General features: G+C 37.7%; 1 protein-coding gene across 1 annotated transcript; it reads right to left on the bottom strand.

Annotated features, from left to right (window-relative positions):
• Positions 1-6,687: 6,687 nt before the first annotated feature.
• On the bottom strand, positions 6,688-12,146 carry CETN3 (centrin 3). The gene is made up of 5 exons (XM_070743051.1): positions 11,945-12,146; positions 10,641-10,776; positions 8,787-8,901; positions 8,097-8,288; positions 6,688-7,070 (listed from the first exon to the last, which is right to left on the bottom strand). Exons 1-5 carry the CDS (start codon positions 11,959-11,961, stop codon positions 7,027-7,029), a joined length of 504 nt encoding a protein of 167 aa, XP_070599152.1. The 5' UTR covers positions 11,962-12,146; the 3' UTR covers positions 6,688-7,026.
• Positions 12,147-13,300: the final 1,154 nt, after the last annotated feature.

The raw sequence follows: 13,300 nt of genomic DNA, 5'->3' as shown, positions 1-13,300 counted from the left end.
GAGAGAGAGAGAAAGCAAGAGAGAGAAAGAGAACAAGAGAGAGAGAGAAAGCAAGAGAGAGAGAGAGAGAAAGAAAGTAATAGAAAGAGAGGGAGGGAAGGAGAAAGACATAGAGGGAGGTAGGGAAGGAGAGAGAAAGAGAGCAAAAAAGAGAGGAAGGGAGAAAGAGAAAGAAAGAGGGATGGAGAGAGAAAGAAGGAAGGGAGAGAAAGAGGGAGGGAGAGAGAAATAGAGCAAAAGGGAGGAAGAGAGAGAATTTTTTTGTCCAAACTTTTTTTAGCTCCCAACCTCCCCCCGCTCAATGTGCCACAGGGTTTTGTAAATCTAAAAAATGTGCCGCAGCTCAAAAAAGGTTGAAAATCACTGTTATAATAGAATTAATATGTGTACTTATGGTAAATATGAATTTTGATATAATTGTGCCCAAAAAAGAAAGGAGACACTTTCTTTAATTTTGTAATGGGCTTGCCTCATAGATAATATGGGCAATTTCTGGATCTAAAGTACATACACAATTACTTTACCATTTTTATTATTATTTACATATAATATATAAGATATACACTGATGTAGCAAGCAGACATTGCTTTCCTTTGAGATGTATTTTCCATAGATGATCAAACAATTACTAAGGCTTGCTTCTTCTAGCAGGGTGTTAAAATTTAGGTAACATTGCTCAGTTGTCACATCTAGACTACCAAAGAAAATGTAGTGATGTGTTCTGATCATAGCTTCCATTAAAAGCAAGTGTATAGGAAGACATCTCTGGGGTTGCCACAAAGAAGAGGGAGTCAATCTATTCTAACAAGAAGCAATGGGTGGAAACTAAACAAGGAGAGAAGTTGTGAATACTCCAACACTAGAAGTTTTTAAGATGTTGGATATCTGTCTGAAGTATTTGTCTGAAGTAGTGCAGGGTTTCCTGCCTAAGCAGGGATTGGACTAGAAGGACTCCAAGGTCCCTTTCATCATCATCATCATCATCATCATCATCATCATCATCATCATTATTATTATTTTCCTGTATCTTTTGGGCTCATTTCAAAGCCCTTTGCATATGAGAACAGATATCTGGCAAAAACTGGATGGATGGATGGATGGATGGATGGATGGATGGATGGATGGATGGAAGGAAGGAAGGAATGACTTTATCATTGCTGAAATGTCCCTTGTTCACCTCTTCAATATTTTATATCCAAAAAATGTGTTTAGCAGGAAATAAATAAATAAATCTGCCCTTAAAATAAACAAATTTTGACATAAACAAAAATTGCTAATTTTGTGAAGAACAACATCTGAGTGAAAAGGAAAAATGAAAACAAGAGAAAGGCATTGCTTATTTGAATGCAAAAATCAATGTTTCAGCCAATATTCCATGTTCAAGAATGTAGCATGCCTCAAACATAATTAAACATTATAACCATGAAAGTAGGTATCATGTACCACACAATTCAATCTAAACTTGTTTAACATTTTCTACAGTACTGCAATTTATTAAAAGATTCTGTCTCTGCCAGAGAATTCATATTTTTAGTAAAATGTTACGTCTTCTTGATTTGCAATATACAGGTTCTTCTGTATTGCTGAGAAACAAACAAAACTAAATTAATAATCAAAATAAAACAGGTAACAGCATTTTGGCCTCCATTTCAAATATGAAGAACTCAGAGTTAGGATAAAAGGCAATCTGACTGTTAAATCTGTCTCCTGCTTGATCATGAGAACCTTATATTTAAATCTTCTATTTAAAAATATACCAATTATGCCCCACATTCTTTAGAAGTATTTTCTATTGTTTTCATGTCATTATTTTTAACTTCTATTCTGTCTAGTAGTCTCAAAAATTAACACACATACACACCCATCCAGATTTAAAATAAAACATATTTTGAAATGTATAAAACAGTCACAGATTAGGTAATATACAAATATGTAAAGTCATAATCTGAAATGTCGATAACACAAATCAGAAATATATACGGTAAATTGTAAGTGGCATTATATAGTAAGCTCTTTCCTCCATTTGAGATATCATTTTAATAGTTCATAACAAATATACAATATAATTAACATGTTAGTGTACAGAATCTTGTTTTGTTCAGCATCATAAGTGCTATATTGTACAAAGAAGGAATTATTTTTAATCTTTGAATATTTTTCCTATCTCTGCTCACCTTTGACATTGTAGTAAAATTATCCAACTTGATCTGTAGATTTTTTTTCTTGATATAAGGCAGGGTATGTGGTAAGATCTTAAAACACTGGCCTCTCATTTTTCTGTGATAGTTTTCTTTTGTAAGCAGTGATGAAAACTTTCTGAATGTCCCTACAGACTTACTTTATTAGCAATTATTTCTCAAATCAGATATAGAGATAATGCTTGGAAAGTTTGGATGTAGAGAATCACTGTCAATGAAATGTTTGACCTTATAACAATTGTTAAAAACACCTCTCACTGCTCTCTCAACTGAATAATCCTGGTATGAAAAATATATACCGGTTATTGCCTTATTTCTGAAGACAATTCAGCAAGAAAAAAAGTCAATGTTAACTGTAATTCTTCTGAAGCTGCTTCATCTGAGTAATGGTGGAATTCAAAACTAGCTGTCAGCCCAACAGCAGGAAGATCAACAGTAGATATTCATATTAAGAAATAATATACTACTGTATATTTGGTTTGTATATACAGTGATACCTCGTCTTACGAACTTAATTGGTTCCAGGATGAGGTTTTTAAGGTGAAAAGTTTGTAAGATGAAACAATGTTTCCCATAGAAATCAATGGAAAAGCGATTAATGCATGCAAGCCCAAAACTCAGCCCCTTTTGCCAGCCAAAGCGCCCGTTTTTGTGCTGCTGGGATTCCCCTGAGGCTCCCCTCCATGGGAAACCCCACTTCCTGACTTCCATGTTTTTGTGATGCTGCAGGGGAATCCCAGCAGTGCAAAAACGGGTGCTTTGCTGGCAACAGAAGTCCGGAGGTGGGGTTTCCCAGCGAGGGGAGCCTCAGGGGATTCCCAGCATCGCAAAACCACGGAAGTCCTCAAAACCCCACCTCCGGACTTCCGTGTTTTTATGATGCTGCGATTTCGCTGAGGCTCCCCTCACTGGGAAACCCCACCTCCGGACTTTCGGTGCCAGCGAAGCGCGTTTTTACGCTGCTGGGATTCCCCTGCAGCATCGCAAAAACATGGAAGTCCGGAGGTGGTGTTTCCCATGGAGGGGAGCCTCAGGGGAATCCCGGCAGCACAAAAATTAGCTCTTCGCTGGCAACAGAAGTCCAGAGGCAGGGCATCCCAGTGGCGGCAGCTTGGTTTTGTAAGGTGAAAATAGTTTGGAAGAGGCAAAAAAATCTTAAACCCCGAGTTTGTATCTCGAAAAGTTTGTATGACGAGGGGTTTGTAAGACAAGGTATCACTTTAGTAAGTTGTGTGAATCGAGCCAATGGTTGATATACTGTATTTTTCAGAGTACAGAACCCACTTCCCCACTCCTAAAAGTGGATGAAATTGGGCAGCAGTGGCAAATGGGCACTGCTGAATGAGCCACAGCAAATGAGCCATAGCAAATGGGCCAGATGAATACTGGATGGATATTGGGAGGCAAAAGCTTTTTTTTTTCTCCCACAAAAAGGTATGTGTGTCTTAGTCTGGACATTTTATATTCTGAAAAATACAGGATATTTATTATATTGGTATGTACATAAGTGTGTGTGGATGGGTGTGCGTGTAGTCTGATTTATGACTGTTCAGAGCCTGTTCAGAATTACAAAAGCATTGAATGGACTTTTGACCTGTACCGTTATAGCCACTGCAGTGCCCCCACAATCACATACACCAAATTCAGAAGCTTTTCAATCTGCAGCTTCTTATGATCAACCACAGGGATACTAAAGTGCCCCCCATCTATTCCACTCATTTTATTTTGCTGGGTCCCACAGGCCTTCAGCCTGCTTCCTACCTTTTTGGATCCCACTTCCTCCTCTTTCCCATCATGGCATGGTAAACTTACTGTATTTTTCTGAGTATAAGACATACCCTTTTTCCCAAAAGTGAGTGAAAATTTAGGTGCATTTTACAGATTGATTATGGGCATGTTTGGTCTCCTAGTTTCTCCACATATCACGTTTTCACTCTCCCCAGCCCTCAGAAGCACTCTGCAGTGCTCCACATGTCCCATTTTTGCCAAAAACTGGCCCATTTTGAGGCTCCGAAGCCCTCTGTTACATTTTCACCCTCCCAGGCCCCCCCAAAGCACTCTGCAGGACAAAAATGGGTGCATTTTTGGCAAAAATGGGCCATGTGGAGCATTGTAGTCTGCTTCTGGAAGCCAAGGAGGGGAAAAATATGACGGACAGAAGCCAATAACTATTTTTTTCTTGTTTTCTTCCTGTAAATTTAAATGCGTCTTATACTCCAGTATATCTTATAGTCTGAAGAATATGGTACCTTTTCTGTAGATTGCCTTTGGGAACAAGTAGCAATAGCAATTTCCCTTATACAGTAATACCTCGTCTTACGAATCTAATTGGTTCCCGGAGGAGGATCGTAAGGCAAAAAGTTTGTAAGACGAAACATTGTTTCCCATAGGAAACAATGTAAAATGAATTAATGCGTGCAAGAAAAAAAACCCGCAAAAAAACGCCGCCGTCCGGCTGTCACCTTTTGAAACAGCCGGGCGTTTCTCAGGGTTCCCCCAATGCCGAACCCGGAAGTTCGGCAAAAGTTCGGGTTCAGGTGGCCGCCGAGAACCCTCGCCGCCCGGCTGTCACCTTTTGAAACAGCCGGGGGGTTCTCGGTGTCCTTCTGAACCCAAACGCCAAACCCGAACTTTTGCCGAACTTCCCGGTTCGGTGTTCGGGAGGCCGCCGAGAAGCCCCGCCGCCCAGCTGTTGCCTTTTGTAACAGCCGGGGGGCTTCTCGGCGTTCTCACGAACGCCGAACCCAGAAGTTCAGCAAAAGTTCGGGGTCGGCATTTGGGTTCAGGAGGACGCTGAGAAGCCCCGCAACTTGGCTGTTAGCTTTTCAAAAGAGCCGCGCAGCTGTCGGGCCCGTCGGGAGGCTGGAAAGGAGGTGGGGAATCCCAATAGGGAATTCCGTGGGCGGAGCTTTGATGTCACAAAGACATCCTTCCTGGCCGGCCAAAACGCCGAGAAGCCCCCCGGCTGTTTCAAAAGGCGACAGCCGGGCGGCGGGGCTTCTCGGCGGCCTCCCGAACGCCGAACCCGGAAGTTCGGCAAAAGTTCGGGTTTGGCGTTCGGGTTCGGGAGGACGCCGAGAAGCCCCCCGGCTGTTTCAAAAGGTGACAGCCGGGCGGTGGGGCTTCTTGGCAGCCACCCGAACCCGAACTTTTGCCAAACTTCCGGGTTCGGCATTCGGGCGGCGGGTTCGTAAGACAGAAACTGTTCGGAAGAAGAGGCAAAAAAATTTCCGAACCCCGGGTTCGTATCTCGGATTGTTCGTATGGCGAGGTACCAGTGTATATAATTTCATAGTGCTTTACAGCTTTCTCCAAGCAATTTACCGAGTCAGCATACTGCCCCTAACAATCTGGGTCTTGATTTTACCAATCTTGGAAGGATGGAGCCAGTAAGAATCGAACTGCCAGCAGTCGGCAGAATTAGCCTGTAATACTGCATTCTAACCACTGCGCCACCATAGGAAATCCACCTTCCTATTCAGAGGCCACATGGTGCCATCCCAGAAGTGGGCATCATTTTGGAAATGGCTGCAATTCTCACAATCTGAGAATTATAGCAGGCCCTAAAATGGTCTACACCTCCAAGACCTGACCGTATTGTAAAGGAAGGCCATGGGGCAAATCACATGGTTCTTTAGCCTGAAGATGATCTTGGAGATTCCCTCAACACATCAAGTGGTAAAAGAGGAAGTAAAAAAGATATGCCTGAAAATCACAGATCGCTTTCTGAAAGCAGAATCAGTTGATCTGACCCATGGCCTCTGTGTAGGATGACATGGTGCTATCCCAGTGAACAGAAAGAAATAGACTAAAAAGAGAGCACTGAGGCATTAAAGCAGCACAAGGACAGGCATGAAGCACCAGATCCATTGAAGCAAGATACATAGACAGGACCCAAGGTACAGACTGTGCAGATACCTCTGAGATGGTCCAACTCTTAGTAGCAGGAAAATTCAATAAATATTTTTACTAAAAACCTAGATACAAAGATATGCTTTCTCATTATTAAGAGACTGAACAGAAATATAAACCTTTTCTAGAACACTAGATCCTTTCTTCAAATTTATTTCAAAATATCTGTAGAGATGGACAACTCCATTCATTAAAAAATACTAATTCATAAAGATTAGGATTATCTTATTAAGATTATACATTTTTGTATAACTAGAATTGCTTTATTTTTATATCCACCCCCAAAAAAAATTCAAGGAAGCATTTTTCCTTTATTTTATCCTCCTGCTGATGAAAACTGATGCCCTATATATACACCTTTTTATTCCTTTTAAAACTCACAAATATTATTACATCAATAGCTACACAATTCCAATGAAAATGAATGTAATGAAATTCACAATTCCACAACCAATTCTTGATTTAGAGAGACCCAGTATATGGTTAAAGTGCTGGACTAGTAGCAGGCACTCTAAATTTTAGTTCCCCCCTAGATACAAAGTTGAGGCCTGACTCTAGATTAAATACGCCAAAAACATTTACAGAATATAAAAAGAAGACTTTATTAAAATGGGTGTCTGTTAAACTTTCATATAAAACTAAGGCCACAGCTAATGTTAAAATAATGTCAAAAAGTTTTATGATTTAATTTAAACATTTTATACAAAGCTATTTTACAAATGAGTACTCAAACAAACATGCTTATTCTAAAATTTAATGATATAAAATATTAACCTCTCAATACATGTACTTTATATTTATTTTGGTCCTTTAACAATTTTTTTCATGGCTCCTGCTATAGATATTAACTGAAATAGAAATGTCGCAGTTCTGAAAACAATCCTTCCTTTTTGTATCAAGTTCGTTTCTTGAAATATTAAACATCACCAGTCATAATAGCAATAAACTCCTCCTGATTGACTGTTAAAAAGAAAAAAAATACATATGTACATATGATACAATTTTGAAATCTTGTTCAAATTTTCACTCAAATTAGCATCTCAAACTTATTTCATTCAGTTAAAACATTTTATCTTGATTTTTTTTTCTAAAAGGAAGTAACATAATCTAATTTCAACTGGAAATCCTACAGTACAACCTTTTAATGGATGGACAGTATCTAATAGTAAAGGGAACCTATTACTATTAAGAAATTAAAACAACATAACCATCCTAAGCACCCCAAATTATTCAGAGACAAGTAATTGATTTCAATTTTTTTTCTAAAAACTATTATGCTATAGTTACAACCATAATTATTACCACTAAAGATAGTCCTCGACTTACATCCATTCATTTAGCGACTGTTCAAAATTACAACACAACTGAAAAACATGGACATATGACTATTCTTCACATTTACAACTATACAGCAGCCCCATGGTCACATGATCAAAATTCAGATGTTTGGCAAATGGCTCATATTTATGACAGTGTAGTGTTGTAGAGTCAGGACGTATAACAGGAGAAAACTCACTTAGCAACAGAAATTTTGGGCTCAATTGTGATTGTAAGTCTAGGATTACCTGTACATGCAGCTGCTTTAGGAGTTAGACATTTTTGTTGGCATTTATGCTTTGTTGGTGTTATGCTAACACCAAAACATTCTTAATTTGAGAAGTAAATGTCATGCTTATTTTTCAATTATTTATACTATAGCAGAAATTCCAGTATATTTAGTCATTCTACACAAAAGAAGAAAAATAATGGACATGCTATTGTCATCAATATATGCCAAGGAAAAATTCATTTTGAATAGGAATAAACTACTGTTGTCGATTGTTTTTCTAAATATACTGGAAGCTTATAGAACTTGTACTTTTTGTATATTAGATTAAATTATTTCCATAGGTTTCATCATGAAAATATTTCAAAGTCACAAAAGAGTGCACAATTTTTTTTGGCTTCTCTGATCCAAAATTAGAATTATACATATTCAGAACTTACTTTCTCCATCACCATCCTTATCAAATTCTTCAATCATTGCCCGAAGCTCTTCGTCAGTCATGTTTTCCCCAAGTTCTCTAGCTACACGACGCAGATTTCTTAAGCTTATTTTACCTGAATCATCATCATCAAACAATTTAAATGCCTTGAGTATCTCCTCATGTGGATCTCTTTCAAGTATCCAGTCTGTCACTAAAATGGGAAAAAATAAAAGATTACATATTTCATAAAAACATTTTTTATTACTGGAATAGTATTCTCCACAGAAATAATTTTAGTTTTGTTTCATGCATGAACTTTATGTCTTAATTTAAAAGATGCATATTTACCATCAACCAAAATTAATCCGTACTTGCATGCACATTGGTTTATTCTCTAGTAAAAGCAGTAAAATAAATCCATGGTTCTTATTACAAACTATAGAGATATGGTGAGAAGTTACATTAAAAACAAATATAAAATATTACAAGGCATGATTAGTTACATTTTTTCCATAAGTTAAGTAAAATAATAGAAAATATAGCTTGCATTTTGAAATCCTGATGGTTTGTTTTCTCCTGCCTCTCTCCTAATATATTTAAAAACTCTTTGTCAATAGCTTAATGTTTCCATATCTATTATAATACATATAAACTTTGATTACCAATTATTGCTTTCTTATTAATAATTTGTTTACATTTAAACACCTACCAACTTCATTAAAGTCCTCAAAGGAGATTTTCCCACTTCCTTCCCGATCATAATCTTTAAGTATCTTTAATACATCTGCCTTTTTCACATCAAATCCTAAGGCTCTCATTGCCACCTTCAGGGGAAAGACAGAAATGAAACATTTCAATTTGGCACATAGTAACTTTTTTTTGGAAATTAAATTTAGGTAAGAGGTACTATAGTAATAGGAAAACCAGAAAAAATTGGGAAAACACCATTAATTCATTATTTTCCAAGGACACAACTATTTATGTTCTGAGTGGAAATCTTTTCACCTTGGTATCAATAACAAATTAAATGTGACAAATAATTTAACTGATTAAATACATTTTTCAAATCTGTCAATTTATCAGATTACGTAAGCAATTGATCAATTCCAGGAGTCTAACAGGAGGGCAAATGTTCTACTCTCAGGAATCTAGCACTGCTGAATTCAAGGATAGGAGAAACAACCTAAAATATTTTCTTCTTTCATTTCCTATGATCTGGAGTCAGTCTGAAGGGGGGGCAAGGGGCAACCATGTTAGTATTCCCTTCTAACAGGTTATCACACATGTAGGTGTTACTGCAACAATTAACATATAAATGTATCTTAATTAGTTCTTATTTAGATTACTGCTATATTATTTACAGCACACACTGCTAACATGATAGCTCCTAGATGTGTGATCTTCAATTCCCTAAATTTTAAGTAATAACCAACATGGGTATAAATTCTAGATTGGTCCTTATATAAGGAAACTGCCATGGTTGGAAAGCATTGCTTTCTATGATTCTGCCTTTTGAAAAATGTCTACAATGCAAACTAGTAATGCAAGACTGTAATTATTTTTCTGAATTTTTTTTGATGAAATTAACTAAAAAAAACCTATGTCCTCCAATATGAAGCTACTCACAATCTTAAGATATAACCTGATCAGTTACATAGGAATAAACCATGCTGAAGTCGGAGAGCCATATTCAGTAGCAAATTGAATAACTTTATATTTCATATGGATTTTAATCTCAATTTAATTTATGAGAAAGATGACAATACAAGCAGTGTGACTCAATATTAGGAAACTCTAGTGTTTTCTTCACTTTTAAAATTTTTGACTGAAGTAGTGTGGAATTAAAATAAATGTGGGTCACTTCCCTCCCCCCAAAAAAATTCTCCTAAGAACTTTACTGAATTGGGACTTAGTTGAATTGACAAAGCCTTTAGTGTTTTACTTTATTCCTCTATACAATATACCAAGGCTTTAAGATTTTATTTCAAATATTGTTCTTGGCCATGCTTTTAATTCTATAGTTCAAAAAGTCCCGTCTGTAATTTTTAACTGGGTGATAGGGAGAAACATTTTGAACCAAAATACCTCAGGTGGACCTAATTTATAGAATGTATCCAAAATCCAGGACTCCGGACTCCCATGGAATTGAAATTTGGCAAACTTTATAGAACATTTTATGATATAAAATTATGATAAAGCATTTTATGACATAATACAAAATATGATAAAACATTTCTTGTGGTCAACTCTTGATGTTTGACTCTATTATATGGTTCAACATGAAGAACTTTCAAGGAAAAAATATCTCTCCCTGAATTTTTAAGAATTTTTCAAGAACATGAAAAGCTCTGACATAGTTGAAGATATTGAAAAAATACTCTGAAATGAATACCTAAGGAATCATAAGTTGTCTAATATAATACAGCTTCACTTGCCATTCCTAAATTAATATGCATTTAAACTACCTATTTTAGAAGTGCAGTAACGCATATTTGAATACTAAGCCCAGTCATCCAAAATATTTCAAAACAAAGCATTAAGTATTTAACAGAAAATCGATTGCCTTTAGCTCATGATAATCTATAGCATTATCTTTATCAGTGTCGAATAGTTCAAAAGCATCTTTAATTTCTTGCTTCTGTTCTTCAGTTAATTCTCTTCTTTTTTTTCTCTTGGTTTTTTCAACAGAAAATTCAGCTCTAAAAAAAAAAATGTATGTAGCCATTATACAAAACAAATTGTCTTATTTACCAATCAGCAAACAGTGTGTCAACCTAGAACCCATTTTAGTAGATGGATTTTAAATAAGCAAATATCACTTCCCATAAGATCTGATTTCATATATCTAGCCATAGAATTCATATTTATAATATGAATCTGTGGAGAAGGGCGGCATAGAAATCCGACCAAATAAATATCCTTCACCTAAATTATGAACTGTACATATGCTCTAGACTCTTAACCTTTCTGATTCACATTTTGTATCTTTTGCATATATTATTTGCCTCCCAATTCTCAATTACTCTGCTATTATGTATGAGCAATGCTAACTGCATTATTACTGTAACAAGATAATATAATGATCATGCTAGTGAGTTTCCTACTTTTGCTTTAATAACTATAAATAAACATTTTCCATCAATACTCAGTACTAAAAAAAACCTTTTTGCCAATTTGTAGATAATCTGGTAATTCTGATGTGATCTAGAATTTCTTGTCTCTAATTCATCCTATTCCCCAAATCTATCTTTAATTATGTCATTTGCCATATGATTGATACTAATATTTTAAGATTTTTCCACTGAGTTTTTAAATTTTTAAACTAGCAGTTATGAAGTTGATGTATTTTAATGTAAATGACTATTTTAAAAGCACTAATACTGTAAATTGATTTTTTTTTAAATGTAGGAGGGAAAAACAAAAACGAACTGCGAAATCTGATGAGCATTCATTCTAAGGTAAAGATTCCTTTTTTTTAAAAAGCAAAAGTATGGATATGGTTTACGCTGCCTTCTTAAGGAATGTGCTTCTCACTTTCCTTTCTAATCTACAGTTTATTTCCCCATCTCCGTATTAACCCCTTAGAATCCTCTGTCGAGATTCTGAATTAATTCAGGATACAGGCAGAAATTATTAATCCTGCAATGGGGGGGAGGCGGAAGGAGAGAGGAAACGTGTGGAGAAACCTCAACACAATAATAAACACGTGGAGACAGCGCTCCGCTCAAGCTGGTTCCCGCAACCATCGCGCGCTACGGCAGATATCGCGACAAGCGTCGCACGCGAGGGGAGAACGTTACGTTACCATAGCAACAAGAAGCGAATCGTTACTTGCGCTCTCCCCTCCTCCCGAACATTGGTACCCACCTCGTTACCAAATTCATTCTCCCGGTCTCCCACCCCTTGAACCGGACACCAGGCCGGGGGGCAAGAGAGACGTATCTCTTGTAATTATGGTAAACTAAACCCGAAACTCAGACTCGACAACAGCCTTATCTCAAAAGCGGGACGTAAACCCAAGTCTCTCCGCCAACAATGCCGCTTCCCTCTTCAGATTTCAGTTACGATTGGACGTTTACAACGCCTCTTTGTATGCAGCCCAAAGCGATTGGCTCAGATGCCCGTCAATCAACCTTCAGGCCTCCCTCCTTGTCTACTATTAGGTTGGAAAAGCGCCACAAACTACCCAGAAACCATTGCTAATTTAACGTCATAGTGAGGGCGAGGTAGACGACGGCAAGGGGCGTGAGCAGGGGTGACGTAAAGCCCCGCCTTTACGAATTTGAACGGTTGGAGTTCCTCGAGCCGCTTTCCTATGGACGCTCTCACTGAGTAAAGTGTCTGATTTAGTTTGTTAGCGTCTCTTTCCGCTTTGAACAGTACAGTGGCTTTTTAGGAAGCAGATCTGTTCTATTGTGTAATGATTAGTTAAATTTACATTTAGCAATTAAAAAAACATGCCTGTTTTGGGTATACAGTACTCCAGAGTCTGCCCACACCCTGCAACTCAGTTTGTTTGGAGTGAGCGGTATATAAATTAAATAAATAAATACTTTATATGCCAGTGATAGCGAACTTTTTTTTCCTTGGGTGCCGAAAGAGCGTGTCTGTGCGCTATCATGCATGCATGAGTGCCCATACCCATGACTCAATGCCTGGGGAGGGCAAAAACAGCTTCCCCCGCCATCTGGAGGCAGGAAACGGCCTGTTTCCCAACTTCTGGTAGGCTTGTGTTTCACCCTCCCCAAGCTACAAAGGCTTCCCTGTAGTCAGGAGAGGTAAAAACACTCCCTGGAGGCTCTCTGGAAGCCAAAAATGCCATCCCAGAGCCATGTGTGAGTCAAAAACCAGCTGGTCAACACATGTTAGAGCCGAGCTGGGGCAACAGCTCATGTGCCAGCAGATATGGCTCTGTGTGCCACCTGTGGTATCCGTGCCATAGGTTCTCCATCACTGGTATATGCTGTGGCTGGAATGGATGGTGCGGGTTATGCTTATCATACAACGAGATAAGTATGCCTTGAAAAAATTTGGAATTCTAAAGGTCAATAGAAAATAAAGGGAAGTGGACAATGAAACTGAGACAACTTTGCTCAATGTAAATTACAAATTAGGCAACTTGCAACACAGATTAGATCCTAAAACGCTCTCTACATGGGGCTACCTTTGAAAAGTGTTCGGAAACTTCAGATCCTGCAGAATATGGCTGCGAGAGCAATTATG

Source organism: Erythrolamprus reginae, chromosome 2, assembly GCF_031021105.1.
Source record: "Erythrolamprus reginae isolate rEryReg1 chromosome 2, rEryReg1.hap1, whole genome shotgun sequence".
NCBI classification, from domain to species: Eukaryota; Metazoa; Chordata; class Lepidosauria; order Squamata; family Dipsadidae; genus Erythrolamprus; species Erythrolamprus reginae.
Note: the sequence above shows the minus strand (reverse complement) of the source record. Positions and strands in the feature narration are given on the sequence as shown.

Excerpts from the sequence above, each read along its gene's own strand:
- CETN3 (XM_070743051.1), bottom strand. Across the intron at positions 8,902-10,640 it reads TAGATTATCATGAGCTAAAG|GTGGCAATGAGAGCCTTAGG; the intron begins GCAATCGATTTT and ends TTTCCCCTGAAG. Across the intron at positions 7,071-8,096 it reads TAAGGATGGTGATGGAGAAA|TCAATCAGGAGGAGTTTATT; the intron begins GTAAGTTCTGAA and ends TCTTTTTAACAG.